Below are 17,375 nucleotides of genomic sequence, written 5' to 3'. Positions count from 1 at the left end.
CCGGCCTCCACAGACACCAGACACACAAGTGGTGCACAAACAACATGCAGACAAAACACACACACACACAAACAAACAAACAAACAGGTGAAGACATATCATGCCTTATACAGGCTGTGCAAAAATGACACTGCCCTGCTTAGAATGCAAAATACTTTCTTTAAAAAACAAAGTAAAGGTTGGAGAGATGGCTCAGCACTTAAGAGCACTGGCTACTTTTCCACACTATCTGGGGGTTTGATTCCCAGCACCCAGACAATAGCTCACAATTGGCTATTAGAACTCTAGTCCCAGAGAATCCAATGCCTTCTTCTGGCCTCTGTAGGAACCAGGCATGTATGTGATGTACAGACATGAATATAGACAAAGCATTCACATATGTGTGTGTATGTATGTATGTATGCAAATATACATAATTTTTAAATGTAAAATATAGGGGCTGGAGAGATGGCTCAGCGGTTAAGAGCACTGACTGCTCTTCCAGAGGTCCTGAGTTCAATTCCCAGCGACTACATTGTGGCTCACAACCATCTATAGTGAGATCTGATGCCCTCTTCTGGCGTACAGGTGTACATGCAGGCAGAGCACTGTATATATAGTAAATAAATAAATATTTATTAAAAAAAAATGTAAAATACAAAACTGCACAAACATGAGAGCTGCAGCTTACTGTACCCTAACACTACCGGTGCAGAGTTCAACCAGCAACCATGATTCCGGATAAGACGCTGTGTTAACACCTCAAGACAAGAGTCTGGGGATGGCTGTGATTAACCACCTGCTGCATAAGTTCAGAGCCTCAGAACCCAAGTGAATGCAGTAGGCAAGGTGGCACTCCTACACTTCCAGGCTCTGAGGTGGAGCCTGCATCTCCAGAGCAAGCTGGCTAGCAAGACTAAGCATACTGGCAACTCTGGGTTGGACTGAGAGACCTGGCCTCAAAGAATGAGTTGGGTGCCCGATGTGGTGACACACACCTGTAATCCCTGCACTTGGAGGTAGAGGCAGGTGAATCCCTGTGAGTTCAACGCCAGCCTGATCTACAGAGTGAGTCCAGGACAGCCAAGATCGCACAAACAAACAAAGAACAAGTCGGGCTGGCGAGATGGTTCAGCAGATCAGGGTGCTTGCCACCAAACCAACTGAAGTTCATCCCCTGGAGCCCAGCGAGCAAACATAACAACCTCTGCAAGTTGCCCTCTGACTTTATATGTGCTACACAGCACACATTTGTCCTCTCACATACACCCAAATAAAAATGAATAAGGTGAAAAGTGCCTAAAGAATATCCTTGCCATCAACCTCTAGCTTCTACACACACACACACACACACACACACACACACACACACACACACACACACACACACACACCCCTGACACTGTGACACTTTGGGGGAAATCCAGGGCAGTTTTTGGAAGTGAAACACCTGTTTTGGTAATGGGGTTGTGTTGTTTTGTTTTGTTTGTTTTGGTGTGTGTGTGTGTGTGTGTGTGTGTGTGTGTAACAGGGTTTCCTGTAGCCGAGGCTGGCCTCAACTAGAATAAAAGCTGACGATGACCCTAAATTCCCGATTGGCTGGCCTTTACCTCCAAGCGTTGGGACTTGAAGCTGGCACCAGCATGTCCCAGCATGCCCCAGTGAAACGCCATCAGTAACAACTACTTCCCATTTCAGTAGCCAGAAGGTCATTTTATTGTCAAAGAAAAATAAAAATCTGAATACAAGTCTAAAAAACAGTGTTTGTGACAAAACACACACCTCAGGGTAACAAAGATGGCACAAAGAAAAGAGTAAGAGGGAGAGGGAAAGTAAAGGAAAAAGGGAAGGAGGGGGAGGGAGAGAGGGAGGGAGAGAGGGAGGGAGAGAGGCATAGTCACACATTCCTTTAATCCTAGAACTTGAACAAAGGCATGCAGATTTCTGACTTTGAGGCTAGCCTGGTCTACATATGGAGTTCTGGGCCAGCCAGGGCTACACAGCAAGACACTATCACAAGCCAGGCGTGATGGCACACGCCTTTAATCCCAGTACTTGGGAGGCAGAGGCAGGCAGATCTCTGTGAGTTCAAGGCCAGCCTGGTCTACAAAGTAAGTCCACGACAGCCAGGGCTAACACAGAGAAACCTGGTCTGGAAAAAACAAAACAAACAAACAAAAAAGACACTGTCACAAACCCAAACAAACAAATGACTAACTATGGTCATAAGCGGCTCAGTGTGCAGCACGCAATGTGCCTCAGTCCATCCAGCAAGGTTCCACCACAGGGAGAGTCCAGGCTTCTGAAGAAGCTTCTCTTTAGGTGGGAGCTGACCCTGAAGGAGTTTTACTTCTACCACCGTCATTTACACGCCATCATGTAAAGCCAAAGCAGGATGAACAAAGGTTAGAGGCCAGCCGGGGTTATCCTAGTTCAACCTGCACACACAGTAAAACAGAAGCAAGGAAGCAGGGATGCAGAATTCCAGGAGACTGACAGTTGCAGGCTCAGCAAGCGCTATTTCTACACTATTGAGTCCATCACAGACATGGCTGTAAGTATCTGGACACTAAAGTTGTACCTAACTCATACCCCAACATAGCTGGAAACGAAGAGACAAACTTATTTTCTAGTTACACACTAAAACCAGTGCAACTGATTTTAGACATGTGTACACAGTACCAAGATAGCTAAAAATGTCCCAACTAGCAATGCATATCAAACTGCCATGGCTGTCTGAGGAAGTTACTGAAAAAAAAAAAAAGGACCTATAAGCAACATTTCCAAAAAGACTCATTTGCAGACAGTTTATTTTCAACCCTCTCCACAGAGAGTTGACTGGGACCTTATGGAGAACTGGGAAAACAACTGGGAACGCCTCCTCTGATGATGGATTCATCAACGGCTTGCCTGTCTGTGTGCTTATATTTATACCCAGGAGATCACATGTCTGTCTCAGCTCCCTCATTAGCATAAGCCTGTCTTCAATAAGCTTTCCCAGACATTTGGTATTTTTAACTTGTCAAAGTCAAATTGTAGGGATATTATTATCATTAAGTTGGAAACTTCCTGTCATCGTCCCGCATTCCGATAAACTGAGGCATGTTTGGTAACTACATCCTGTGCTCTTTTCTTCAGAATATAGATCAAGTATACTCACAAATGAGCCAACCACATTACTTAGTCCTTTGTAACTTGAGCACGGGCACGGCTGGCCCCTGGGAGCCCGGAGATGTAAGCTGTCCGAGTCTACCACAGACCGTCTCAGCCACATTCTGCATTTTAACAAGATCTTCAGGCAAACCAGTCTCCTTCCTACCTAACCCTAGAAGCCAAAGCTCCGGGAGCATAAATCATTACTCAAAATCATTTCAGAGAAAACTACCATTACAAGTCCACACTCTAGTGGGTTGGGCCTCAGCCCACCCCCATTGTCAGCCAACACTTGAGGAGGCCCATGACAGCCCAGGACCACACAGATGTCCATCCATCCACTACAAAGATAAGAACACCAGACCCCTCACTCTGCTCTGCAGGACGCAGACCAGGCGGACAGGAAAACAATACATCTTTTAAGCTGGCAACAAGTTTGTCCAGCAGCGCAATGAAGAAGGGAAGAGCAGTGCCTAGCCCAGTTTAGGAGAAGAGAGAGAAGCCAGCAATCAGAGTACAAGAAGGAAGCCAGGCCTCTTAATAGAATAATTGGAGCAGAGCCCCTGGAAGCTCTTTAATAACATGTGTGCGTAAAAAGACAGCTTGAGGGAGCCGCTTTACCTGCCTGAGTTATCTTGCTAGCCCCAAGAGTATGCCGTCTGGCCGGCAGGTGGGTGTGTTCCACGGAAGGGTGGCTGTGATTTATAGTGACAGATTTATGCCTTATGAAGTTTCTAACCTTTCCTAAATTGAATGAGATTTTACTGCTCCTAAAACCTTTTATTCAAATGACCTTTTACTGTCTTTCTCAAGTATCGTTAAGTGTTCCACAGTCTGTTTAATAATAGATTGCGAGTTTACTTTGCTTCTTGCTCTCTCTCCCCACCCCAGTTGCACCCCACCTGATCTGAGTTAAAGCCAACTTAGAAATAAGGACCTGTGAACTTGAACAGGTAAGTGATCGTGCTAATAGTTACGTCTATAAATCAAAACCTCCCTGTTCTGCTGTGGAATCCACCCATCCACTCCCAAAACCATAAATGGAAACCGTAGCTAACAACACTCCTGCGTGTGGAGGGAGGGCACAGACTAGGGTCAGAAACAGCATAGAGCACACTGCGTTCCACTGGAGCCAGAGCAGAGTTCCTGGTAATGTGGGTAAGTCTAAGATGCCTCAACATACTATTTTTTAAATCAAATTATCGCAATTATCTTGACTTTAAACAATCGCAGCATGTCTCAAGGTACTCGCTGACCATGGCTCTGCAGGGTTTTGGTTTGGTTTGGTTTGGTTTGGTTTGGTTTGGTTTGGTTTGGTTCGGTTTGGCTTAGTTTTGGAGACAGGGTTACTCTGTATTCCCTTGGCTCACTCTGTAGACAAGGCTGGCCTCAAACTCACAAGAATCTGCCTGCCTCTGCATCCCTACTGCTGGGATTTCAGGCATGTGCAGCGCATCTGGACACCCTGCAGTCTTGGGATAGGCTCTCTCAGGTTCATAAAGAAGCTAGCTCCTTAAAGCAGGAACAGGCAACGATCCTTTGGGCTAAGTCACACCTTCCCACAACTGGAAACTCTGCCCTTGTTCTAGGCAGAAGCTTAACTGTTCTCACTCAATGCCCTGACCTTCTAGAAAGAGTTCATGATATTAACAACTGAAACCTTAAATGAATTAGGGTGGCGGTGGCTGTGATTTAAACGAACCCTCTAGCAACAGCACTTTTTTTTTTTTTCTGGTTTTTCAAGACAGGATTTCTCTGTCACCCTGGCTGTCCTACACTGGCTTTGTAGACCAGACTAGCCTTGAACTCACAGAGATCAACCTGCCTCTGCCTCCCAAGTGCTGGGATTATAGATGCGCACCACTTGACTGTTCTTCAGGGGTCCTACGTTCAATTCCCAGTAACCACATCTCACAACCATCTGTAATGGGATCTGATTCCGTCTTCCAGTGTGCATGAAGACAGAGCACTCATATACATAAAATATGAATAAGTAAAAATTTAAAATATCTAGAATACAAAAGAAAAAAGAAAAAAAGAAAAGCTTAAGCAAATGAACTAAACTTCCTCTTTATGCCCCTTGCAGTTCCAAATCTAACCACAGGGTTTTTAGCAGGTGTAACTACAGGTGGAGCCAAGTGTCTTTCACAAGTACTCTCCGCACAGTCTTCAGGTTATTACAGAGTGTGAGGTGACGTGAGATGGACAGCACTGTACAAACCTAATTAACTGCCGGGCAGTGGTGGCGCACACCTTTAATCCCAGCACTCGGGAGGCAGAGGCAGGTGGATCGCTGTGAGTTCCAGGCCAGCCTCGTCTACAAAGCGAGTCCAGGACAGACAAGGCTACACAGAGAAACCGTGTCTCAAAAAACCAACCAAACAAACAAAGAATAAACAAACCTAATTAACAATCACTCCCGCTTTTGTTTAAGTCCCTATTTTTGTACACTGTTCATTTAATCTCCCCATTCCCCTTACACACTGGTTCATACCTGCTGGGATGGTCACTGTCCTCAACTCCAAGAAAAACAAAACCCGTGACTAAGTGACTTGCCCAACTGCAGTCAGTTGGGTAGCTGACTTGTGGCAAAGCAGGAATGACAGAGAAAGAGGAAGCGTGGGAAGGGGAGGAACTGAAGGTGGTACCTAACACAATCATATATGGTTTCCTTGGCTCCCAGTTTCCACCCTCACGCTCCTTCCTTGACCTCACTGCCTTTTCTAAGATGCCAAATCATAAAGTAAGGTGAGTCAAAACAACCGCTCCAAGGAAAGTGTTCCATATTTTACAAAGGCAGGCAGTACAAGGTTCCTAGAAGAATGTTCTGAGTCTGCCAAAGGAGTCCCTGAAAAGAGACACTGTCTCACAATGCACTCCTGAAAAAAAGGAAAATATGGGCTGAGGAAGTAGCCCAGTGGATAGAATGCTTGCCTACCAGGCGTGAAGCCCCCACCAGCAAACAAACTGGTATGGTGGCTCTGGCCCGCAATCCCAGCATCCAGGAGGTGGCCACAGGAGGCTCAGATGGTCAAGGTCATCCTCTGATTATAACGAGTTCCAGGCAAACCTGGGATACGTGAGACTATCTCATAAAAGAAGAAGGTAAGCAACACACGAGTCACAAAGAGCATGTAAAGCTATTTTTTTCTAGCTTCAAATCTGACACGGTTTTCTTTTACTTCCATGGTGGATCTGTGAGTCCAGCTTCTGTGTGCTGAAGCAAAAAGGCCATTTTTACATTCCAAAAGAATCCAACATGTGTTGTCTCTTTGAGGTAGAGACTGTGTAAGTTGGGCTCTCTTTCCAAGTCCACTGACCACTAGGACAATAGGATTTAGCCGTCACTAGTCACTGAGTACATTTATGACATTGACCCACTTAAGAAGAAAATTATTATTTTTAAATTCCCATTTGGGAGAAGGTTATTTTAACAAAGGTTTTCCTTTTTTTCTGTTTAAAAATATTTAAAAATCATTTTATTACAGTTGTTTAATATTTAAGTTGTATTGCTATAAATAAAGTATGCTTTTAAAAGGAAAGGTACAGCAGAGAGATGGCAAATAACCATCTCTGGTATGAAAATAATTACTACAATAGACATAATAGGTTTATATGTGACTTGCTTTTCAAAAGCATGTATGAAATCATGTGGAGGAAGAGGAGGAGGAGGAGGAGGAGGAGAAGGAGAAGAAGAAGAAGAAGAAGAAGAAGAAGAAGAAGAAGAAGAAGAAGAAGAAGAAGAAGAAGAAGAAGAAGAAGAAGAAAAATCACCTTGGTAAATAAAGACTGTTTAGGGCTGGAGAGATGACTCAGCAGTTAAGAGCACTGCCTGCTCTTCCAGAGGTTCTGAGTTCAATTCCCAGCAACCACATGGTGGCTCACAGCCATCAATAATGTGGTCTAATGTGCACTGTATACATAATAAATAAATAAATCTTTTTTTTAAAAGACTAAGTATTTAACTATATGAAACCAATGGTGACTTTTAAAATGAAGCCAGCAGGGGCTGGAAGCTGGCTCAGCCATTAAGAGGGCATCCTGTTCTTGCAGAGCACCTGAGTGACCTAACAATTCTAAAACACACACACACACACACACACACACACACACACACACATATATATATATATCCAAAATAAATACATTTTATTACCATGGCATTAGCATAGTAGCACTATTCATAATAGCCCAAACTACTGATGATAAGGCCCAGTGACGATAAAGAGGTATACTGAGCCTCAATCACCCAAGTGAGTACCAAGGAGAGAGCAGAACATGACAATAAGGCTGGGCCTCACAAATATGAGGTAGAGTGGAAGAGGCTGGATACAGGGATAAATGTTGTACACTCGCATGCACAGCAAACACGAAAACAAATCAAGCTATTGGTTCAGTGGGAAGGCCACTACCTTGGAGAGACATAGTCATTAAAAGGATCACAAGGAAGTCTTCCTGGTCATGTACTGGTTAGACAGGTTTGTTCGGTTTGCAAAAACCACATCACGCTAAACAAAAGTCCTTTTGAACACATCATAAAAACACAGTAAAATAAAAATAAATAAAAATAAGAAATAAATAGAACACAGTAAAATAAAAATCAATTACTAACATTATAAATGTCAATCATCACAAGTCATCCTGAAAACCTTAACAATATTCTAATCTAAGAAGGCTATGACACCACAGCCTAATTACTGTGGCAGTTAATCTAGCCCTTTCTGCTTGTAGTTGTAACAACTACTTCTGTTGATGCTATCTTGAACACAAGAAATAGGAAACCCAACTGAGCTTGATGTGGTGACATGGGCCTGTAATCATGGCACTTAGAGGAGCATGAGTTTAAGCCAGTCCAGGGTACATAACAGGATCTTGAGGGCAATAGCGGGGTGGGGGAGCTAGGCATAGTGGTACACACCCTTAATCCCAGGACTCACTCATGAGGCAGAGGCAGGTGGATGTCTTTGAGTTTGAAGTCAGCCTGGTCTACAAAGAAAGTTCCAGGACAGCCAGAGCCCACATAGTGAGACCCTGTTCAAACACCAAGTAACAATAACAATTTTTTAAAAAAACAAGGGCCCTATATAAGAACAGCACAGACACCATAGGAAAATAAACAATACTAAATATTTTAACTCATTGTCACTCATGGTTCAAAACTAGCTTTTAGTCATTACTTACTTTAAATTCTAAGTAAAGATTTAAAAATATGGGTGGGCTATAGCTCAGTTGTAGAGCGCTCATCCAGTATGGGCAAAGCCCTAGGCTTAATTACTAGTACCACAGGAAGCAAACAAGCAAGACAAAACAAAAAGCCTTGATATTCTCCAAAAAACAACTATCACCACCACTACTACTCAATGACATTGTCTTTCACTGAACCTGGTGACATCAATTCGGCAAGGATGGCTGGCCAGTGAGCTCCGGGGATCAGCCTATCGCTGTGGTCCTGTAAGTGCTGGGACACGGTTACATGGGTGCCAGGGATCAGCACTCGGGTCCCCATGCCAACACAGCTGAATCTTAAGACTGAGCCATCTCTCCAGCCCCCCAGATGATGAAATTTTTAATAAATTGTCTTCAACCTATAGAGGCTAGAGGGTAGCTCAGCAATTAGGATTGCTTGCTGCTCTTCCAAGGGACCAGGGTTCAGTTCCCAGAACCCACATGGCTTACACCTGTCTGTAATTCCAGCTCAAAGGTATCTGACACCCTCTGCTGGCCTCCTCTGTAGGCACCAGACACTCATACAGTGCACACACATACATGCAAGCAAAATACTCACACATATAAAATAAAAATTAAAACTTTCCAACCTTTATATCAGACAACCGGGATTTGAATTCAGATTCAGTTAGGTGGTGGAGGCACACGCCTTTAATCCCAACACTCGTGAGGCGGAGGCAGGGGGATCTCTTGAGTTTGATGCCAGCCTGGCCTACAAATTTATTTATTTATTTATTTATTTATTTATTTATTTATTTATTTATTTTAATTTTTATTTTTTTAAATTAATTTATTCATATTACATCTCAGTTGTTAGCCCATCCCATGTATCCTCCCATTCCTCCCTTCCTCCCACTTCCCCCCTACTCCCCTCCCCTATGTCTGTGTCTGAGGGGGACCTCCTCCCCCTGTATATGCTCATAGGGTATCAAGTCTCTCCTTGGTGACCTATTATCTTTCCTCTGAGTGCCACCAGGCATCTCCATCCAAGGGACATGTTCAAATATGGGGCACCAGAGTTTGTGTGAAAGTTAGATCTCCTCCACTCAACAGTAGAGATGTCCTGTCCATCGGCTAGTCTGGGTAGGGGTTCGAGGTTTACTGCCTATTTTTTCCTTGGCTGTTGCCATAGTTTGCGGAGGACCCCAGGGCCCAGACTCGCCTGTAGTTTTCCAGGACCCGCTGGATCCTTCTATTTCCTCTTTCTCCCAGGCTTCTCATACCTAAAGTCTCAATAGGATGTCCTCCCCTCTTACCCACTATCCTGGTAGGTACAGTTTTTCATGGGGACATTTATTTATTTATTTTGGTTCTTCAAGACAGCATTTCTCTGTGTATGTATCCTTGGCTGTCCTGGACTCACTTTGTAGACCAGGCTGACCTCGAACTCAGTGATCTGCCTGCCTCTGCCTCCCAAATGCTGGGATTAAAGGCATTCACAACCACGCCCAGCCAAATTCTTTGTTTTTAAAAGAATATAGTATAAAGTTATATTTCTTCAAATTCACACTTAACATGTACAATCTATGTACAGATTATCTTTCTTACAGATGTTCCATGAATCTGAAACAGCAAAGGCAGCTTAAAGACTGATGTCACAGTTTCTAAAGACTAATCCAAATCAGTTATTGACCTGTAACTAAGTCTCTCGGGACAGCCCTCCAGGAAGCAAATCATAATACTCATTCTGTACAGAGCGCATCTCCCTTGAGGGCTCATTATTTACTATGTACACCCTGGTTGTGACACAAGACAATCTGTCCACCTCAGATAATGCTAGTTAAGAAAATCTGCCGATTGGCCCAAACTCCTTTAATCCCAGTACTCTGGAAGGCAGAGGCAGGTAGATCAATGTGAGTTTGAGGCCAGCCTGGTCTACAAAGTGGGTCCAGGGCAGCCAGGGCTACAAGAGAACCCTGTCTCAACAAACAAACAAACAAAAACAAAAGAGACAGGGAGGGGGGAGGGGGAGCGACCTGCCGAGCACTTTTAGCCTGGTCTAGTAGTTATATTTCATCTTTAACAAATGATCTCTTAGCTGGGTGCAATGGCCTGTAATCCCAGCACTTAAGGAGGCAGAGGCAGGCAGATCGAGGTGAGTTCAAGGCCAGCCTGGTCTACAAAGCGAGACTAGGACAGCCAAGGCTACACAGAGAAACCTTGTCTCAAAAAACAAAACAAAACAAACAACAACAACAACAAATGATCTCTTTGTTTCTCAGATGTAAGATACTACTGGACTCTTGGAATTGGACTTTCCCACCTCCTCCAAAGACAAATGAAATCTCACTTGGGTTATTAAATTAACAGAGACACATTGCATCAGACTTGGCCAGATTTCATAGTTTTTTTCCCAATAAAATACATTTAACTAAACTTCATTAGGGCACTGCCTGGCACATACAAGGCATCAACAAATGGCAGGCTTATTATTAGAATCATCTTTGTTATTGTGGTCCTATTCGGGTGAGATGCAAACTGACTGTCTTAGTAACCACTGTGTTATTACTGGCATTCTTATTACAGGCTTGCACTAATTCCAAATGTATACTGTCATCTCCAGAGGTCAAAAACATCACCAGGAAGACTATCAAGAAAGCAGGTAATTATTCCTGTATAATTGCTATTAGTGAGGCAATACTTATAGTCAGTAGTTTTCAACAGTTGACAATTTCACCCCCTCCTAGAGGACATTTGGAGACAGTTTTGACTGTCACAGATGAAGAGTGCTGAGGCCAGGGGTACTGCTAAGCAGCCTGCATCGTACATGACAGCTCCCACAGTAAAGGATTATCTGGCTCAAAATGTCAACAATGCTGAGGATGAGGAAAAAAAAAAAAAAAGAACTCTCCTTTACAACAGTTCTGCTTTATCACCCCCAAAATAAGGACTGAGAATTATTACAACCAATTCTATATGTTTAAGACTGGGAGACAGTTTCATCAAAATGCATAACCTATCATAAACTCCAATCAGAAAGGGCTTAAATGAAAAGGAAGAAAGCTGACTGTGAAGAAAAGAGAAAAAGGGGGTCTATAGGAACCCTCTCCCGGAATAAGCAAGCTAGGGCACAAATACAAGGGTGAACCTTAAAAAGGCACACAGAGCGCTTAGAAGCACGTACCAGACAGACCCACCCTGATGCCGCTCAGTCAGCATCTTCCACAGCACATATGCTTTTCTAAGGATATGTATTCAACGAACCATTAGATGGATCCTGGGAAATGACACCTCAGAGAAGTTATTGGCCGGAGTCAAACAGACATTCAGCAGAAGGATCAGGAACCAAAACCAGGCAGGGCTAGGTAGCTCACGCCAATAATCCCAGCGCTAGGGGGGGCAGAGGCAGGCAGATCTCTGTGAGTTCCAGGAGAGCCTGGCCTACAAAGTGAGTCCAAGACAGCCAAGGCTACACTGAGAAACCCTGTCTCAGATAAGAAAAAAGAAAAAGAAAAGAAAAGAAAGAAACGCACTAATCAAGCAGTACGCTCTTAACCACTTTACTGATTTAACTCGCCTATAGACTACACAGTCTAGAAGTATGGTAAAGGGGGAGCAAGTCACCCTTACTCTCTGTACATAATCTTTGAAAAGTCAAGTTTACTGAACTTGAAGGCGCTATTCTCTGCTCACTGAACTTGCAGGGCGCAAACTGAACTTGTTTTGGCTGGCTTGGACTGTCCACATCACAACAGGGCTAATTGGCAGAGAAAAGAAGATACAAATGTTTCGAGGATACCTATTCCCTTCTTCCCTCTGCTCCCTGATTGAGTAGACAGCAAACAGAGTTAGGACTTGTCCTGGGCTCTCCTTTCAACCTTAAGGATATTTAAAGTAAGGAACTTGAACCTTGTAATATCTGCATCCCTCAGAGGGACGAGGATGCACCCTCATCCTTTCCAGCCCAAGGGGAGAGCCAAGGCTGGAGTCAAGTGCAGAGGTGTGACCAAGGACAACCTGCAAGGACCTGCAAGGACAGCTGCAAGTGTCCGCCACAGCTCAAAGGCTATGAATAAACAGGCCGATCACTCACTGGCCATGTGGAGTGACAAGAGTCTGAGGAGCAATACCACAGGACGTGCCAGCAGTGACGAGTCAGGCCCTGGTCACACTGTAGGACAACGAGAACCGGGGTCCGAAAAGAGTTACAAATATGCAAAGGAGAAAACTCAAAATTAACCTTATAATTCACTGACACTGCCTATGTGAACTTATAGCTTTCAACACACAGGCAGACAGAGAAATAAATACAGATGTCAACATGTCCATATGTCTATGTGTTTCCATTTACACACTTGAAGCCCTGACTCTTCCCTTCCTAAATAGCAAAGAGTGTCTCCAGCACCACGAACTTGCTTTCTAACTTTGGATACTCCACTAAAAACAGCCATAGCTCCTTGTAGAAATGGTTGAGTCTATGACTAGCATAAACAGTACAAATAAACCTGGAACACTTTGGGGACCATAGAACAATAAAATGTTAACAGAATAGTTAGCCAAAGGACAGGAGCTAGCATTCAGATTGCCAGTACCCACATTTGGAACAATTTAGGTATTAGACTAAACAATGGTAGTAATGAATGAAAAGTAGCCAGGCACAGTGACGCAAGCGGCACCAACAAGAGGATCAGGAGGAGCTCAAGGCCGTCCAGGATGCAGCCAGTCTAGCAATAGCCAGGGCTACACAAGCCCCTCTCAGAAAACAAAATGCCTAAACGGAAACCTCTATGTGAGTCTGGAGAGAAGCCTCCGTTATAAATAGTGTTTCCCATGCAAGCATGAGGGCCCGAGTTCGGATCCCAAGCACCCACAAGAAAAAGTGGGCAAGGTAGCATCACCCATAATCCCAGTATTGGAGAGGCAGGGAGGAGAAGCCCTGGAGCTGCTTAGCTAATCTTGGGGAATGTGTGCTCTTCCCTGAGAGACCCTGTCTCAAACAGTAAGTTGAAGAGCAACCAAGGAAGACATCTTATGCTGACCTCCAGCCTCCATATGACACATGCACACATAGGAACATGTGCACAAGTACACAAACCACTGTATAAAGCAGCACATCATAAATCTATACGGAAAGATAAACAACAGGAAGAAAGCAGAGCTTGGTGGCACATTCCTACAATGCTAGCACTCAGGAGGCTGAGACAGGAGGGGCATACACCAAGAGCAGGAGCTGAGGAGAAGGGTTAGCAGGTAAAATGCCTGCTGTGTAAGCGCAGGACATGAGTCCAAACTCCCAGCATCCACAAAGAAGCCAGGCACAGTGGTGCGCATCTGTAATCTTAGTGCTGTGGGTAGGGTTAAGAGGTGACAACGGGGGATCCCTGGAGTTTACTGGCCAGCTGGTCTAGTTGGATCACCGAGCTTCACACTGAGTGAGAGACTATCTCCAAAAAAAAAAAGGTGGTGAGCAATTAAGCAACACCACCTTTGCCCTCCACACAGGTGCTCAGGCAAGGGCAGGAAAACACACACACACACACACACACACACACACACACACACACACACACACACATACACACACACACCTAGCTACACATTGAAACCGTGTCTCAAAAATGAACATAAATATAGTTTTCCCCCTTCAATCTTCACTTACTTTTTATTATATTTTTATATATATTATTAATTTACTCATATTACATTTCAATTGTTATCCCATCCCTTGTATCCTCCCATTCCTTCTTTCCTAACTCCCGCTTTCCCCCTACTCCCCTCCCCTATGACTGTGACTGAGGGGGACCTCCTCCCCATGTATATCATAGGGTATCAAGTCTCTTCTTGGTAGCCTGCTATCCTTCCTCAGGAAAGTGGGACAGAGGAGAAAACATCCTATTGGGAATCTAGGTGAGAGAAGCATGGGAGAATGGGGAAATAGAAGGATCCAGAGGGTCCTAGAAACCTACAAGAAGAACATTATGACAGATGGATCCAGGCCCATGGGTTCTGCTCAAACTATGGCATGAGCCAAGGACAATACGTGCAGTAAACTTCGAACCCCTACTCAGATCTAGTCAATGGACAGGACATTCTCCACCGTTGAGTAGAAAGTGGGGACTGACTTTCACATGAACTCTGGTGCCCCATTTTTGACCTAGTCCCCTTGAAGGGGAGGTCTAGTGGCACTCAGTTTAGTTTTTTTTTAAATGTATCTAAATAGTTTTAAAGTATTTCTCCAAAAGATAACAAGGGGGAAAAAACCTTATAACAAAGAAAGCCACGATGAGCTGTCAAACTGATAAAAGTAAGTATCAGTACTTAAGACCAATGAACTCCAGACACATTTGCCAGCACAGGAAGAGAACAGTGAAAACACCTACACTCACTCACCAGGAGAAATATGCCAACCCAAACCAGGGACGTTCTACAGGGCTTGTGAGCTCCAGCGTCAAGGCTGTAAAAGGTAAGCAAAGACTGTGCAATTATTCCTGTCTAAGACTAAAGAGACCCACAACAAAAGACAACAGCAATTCTGCGCTGACCGCTTCAGTTAGGATCTCTTTAAGAAATGACATAACTGGGCAACTGGTAATCTGAATAAGACCTCATGTGAGCAGCTGTAGCATACCAATGTTAATTTTTCTTTTCTTTTCTTTTTTTTTAAATTTGGTTTTTTGAGACAGAGTTTCTCTGTGTAGCCTTGGCTGTCCTGGACTCGCTTTGAAGACCAGGCTGGCCTTGAGCTCACAGAGATCTGCCTGCCTCTGCCTCCCAAGTAAGTGCTGGGATTAAAGGTGTGCGCAACCACCGCCCAGCTCAATATTAATTTTCTTTCCCTCTCTTTTGCTTTTTGTTGTTTCTCTATTTTCAAGTCGAGAAATAATGGTTATACACACACATACACACACACACACACATACATAGGATAGATACAATGCAACATTTCCATATATGCACACACTGTGAAATTATTAAATGAATTAACATGTCCATTACCTCTTATTTTTATCATTTTTTATGGTAAAGCATTTGAATTTTACTTTTTAGCAACTGAAACATATCATACATTATTGTTATTAACTACAGTCACCATTTTGAAAAACAGAACTGAAAAACTTATTTCTCAGCTGGGGCACAGCTCCATGACATAGCACTTGACTCTGGGCTTGTTCTTTTGCCATGGTGAAAAAATAGTGGGTTTTTGTTTTCTGTTTATTTGTTTGTTTGGGGTTTTGGAGACAGGGTTTCTCTGTGTAGCCTTGGCTGTCCTGGATTTACTTTGTAGACCAGGCTGGCTTCGAACTCACAGAGACCCAACTGTCTCTGCCTCCCCAAGAGCTGGAATTCAAGGCGTGCGCCACCACGCCTGGCTCAAAAAAATCATTTTCAAAGGCCTTGGCCTTTTTTTTTTACAGTCCACCTCTTGTTTTGTCCTTCCTCCTACTCAACCATATGAATGGAGTTTTCGCCCCAAGCCTTGTGTGCCCTGGGGCATCACGTTCTAGGGACTGACTGCTCACCAAGCCCAGAGTTTACAGGCCTACACAAATTATGCAGCCTTGTTAAGTGTCACCTGTTGCCTCTCATCCTCCTTCCTCTATGGAATCTGCTTGTTTGGAACAGCATGGCGTCTTCTACCAGTCCCAAAAGAATTACCTGCATCTGCACAGGAGCCAAGATCAAAACCGCAAATCCCCACCCCCACCCCCCACCCAGGGACTGTGTGCTCAGTGCCTTCAGAGACAAAAATCTCTTGGTATCCCACAGACTCAGCAACTTTCCAGCATCCTGGACCTTCGCCACAAACAAGTCAGGATGTGGTTCTAGACCCAGATAAAATCGAGAGGGAGCAGAAGAGCAGCTGGCCAATGAGGCAACTGTGTGACTGAGGGGCTAGCACCGACAGGGTAACTACGCCTCAACTCTTCCAATGACCAAGAGCCTGGTGAACGCGCCAAGTGTGGGGGCTTTCACCTATAAACCCAGAACTGGGAAGGCTAAGGAGGACTTTCAGGTTTGAAAGCTGGCCTGGTGTACAGAACTACATAGGAAGACTCTGACTCAGTAAAAAGAAATTAAACAAAACTCTTCTCATTCAGAGCTCCCAGAGCTGAAACAACCCAACATGGAGCAGGCCAGGACCCCGACGACGACGACACACTACAGATACTTAGTGGTGGACCCCACACACTAGGCGAGGTACCAGGGATGGAGCAGAGGACACCCTTGCTCCTTCTGAGCTCCTGGCCCAGACAGAAATATCCTAAGACCAGGTATCCTATAAGGCGAGCACATCGAGCACACAGCTCACTCCTGGACCCTGTTAGCATCCCTTAAAGACACCAGCACCTTGGCAGCTGGAATACACAACAGCATGGAGAAAAGCAGAAGAATTTGGAAAGAGAAAGGCCTCACTCTCCATCCCACCCTCCTCCCTCTACCTCTCTCTAGTTTGTTTTCTCAATATCCCATTTCTCCTCAAAACTTTTTTGACTGAGCACAGCTTACCATTCGACTTCTGATATCATCTGCTGTCCTCCGAGCTCCCAAGTTTTCTGACCTTGTTTCCTCTGTATCTCTAAACACCAGCATTCCCTGGTCATGTCCGCTCTACATAAATACTTTCTGTAGAACCACGCATGTCCATACTCTCAACTCTACACCCAATCTAAGAAATCAGCTTAGACATCCCTACAGAAGCCCAGTCATACCTCAAATGGTTCTAGCAAGTCTTCGTTTGAGTGTCAACTGTTTCCGACTCAGCACTTCGTATACCACTTTGCATATCCTTTCCAAAACTACGTCCCTGATCTGACTTCCCATCTCTACTAGAGATGCCAAGCTACCTTCAGGGAAGTGATCCAAACAGCTAACCTCTAAGGTTCCCAAAGGATCCCAGCTGGATGCCTATTTGGCTGAGCCACTCACTGTGTATGGCTGAACAATTTAACCCTTTTGAGCATCAACCCCCTTATAAGGAAAAAGAAGATTAACAGCACTACTCTCTCGCACAAATTCCTGTGGCCACTGAACACCGTATGGAAATGGGTAATGTATAAAAGGCACTCAATACATAT

At 44.3% G+C, this 17,375-nt stretch overlaps 2 protein-coding genes across 8 annotated transcripts in view; one reads left to right on the top strand and one right to left on the bottom strand.

Annotated features, from left to right (window-relative positions):
• The window catches only part of IDE (insulin degrading enzyme), a 97,200-nt gene that overhangs the window by 68,517 nt on the left and 11,308 nt on the right, over positions 1-17,375 (bottom strand). The window lies entirely within an intron of this gene.
• On the top strand, positions 4,005-12,605 carry LOC311587357 (uncharacterized protein). 5 transcript variants are annotated; one of them, XM_084764064.1, is made up of 4 exons: positions 4,987-6,420; positions 6,769-6,910; positions 10,885-10,960; positions 12,231-12,605. In XM_084764064.1, the coding sequence occupies exons 2-4, from the start codon at positions 6,774-6,776 to the stop codon at positions 12,372-12,374; spliced, it is 357 nt and encodes a 118-aa protein (XP_084620190.1). In that variant the 5' UTR covers positions 4,987-6,420; positions 6,769-6,773; the 3' UTR covers positions 12,375-12,605. The 5 variants fall into 5 exon arrangements, 1 of the variants encoding a protein (XP_084620190.1); XR_014775828.1 differs by lacking the exons at positions 4,987-6,420; positions 6,769-6,910 and adding an exon at positions 4,005-4,290 and having other exon boundaries at positions 12,003-12,605; XR_014775829.1 differs by lacking the exons at positions 4,987-6,420; positions 6,769-6,910 and adding an exon at positions 4,005-4,290 and having other exon boundaries at positions 11,046-12,605.

The sequence above is a fragment of the Acomys minous genome (assembly GCF_964271855.1).
Source record: "Acomys minous genome assembly, chromosome: 2".
Classification (NCBI taxonomy): domain Eukaryota; kingdom Metazoa; phylum Chordata; class Mammalia; order Rodentia; family Muridae; genus Acomys; species Acomys minous.
This window is presented reverse-complemented; position numbering and strand designations above follow the sequence as displayed.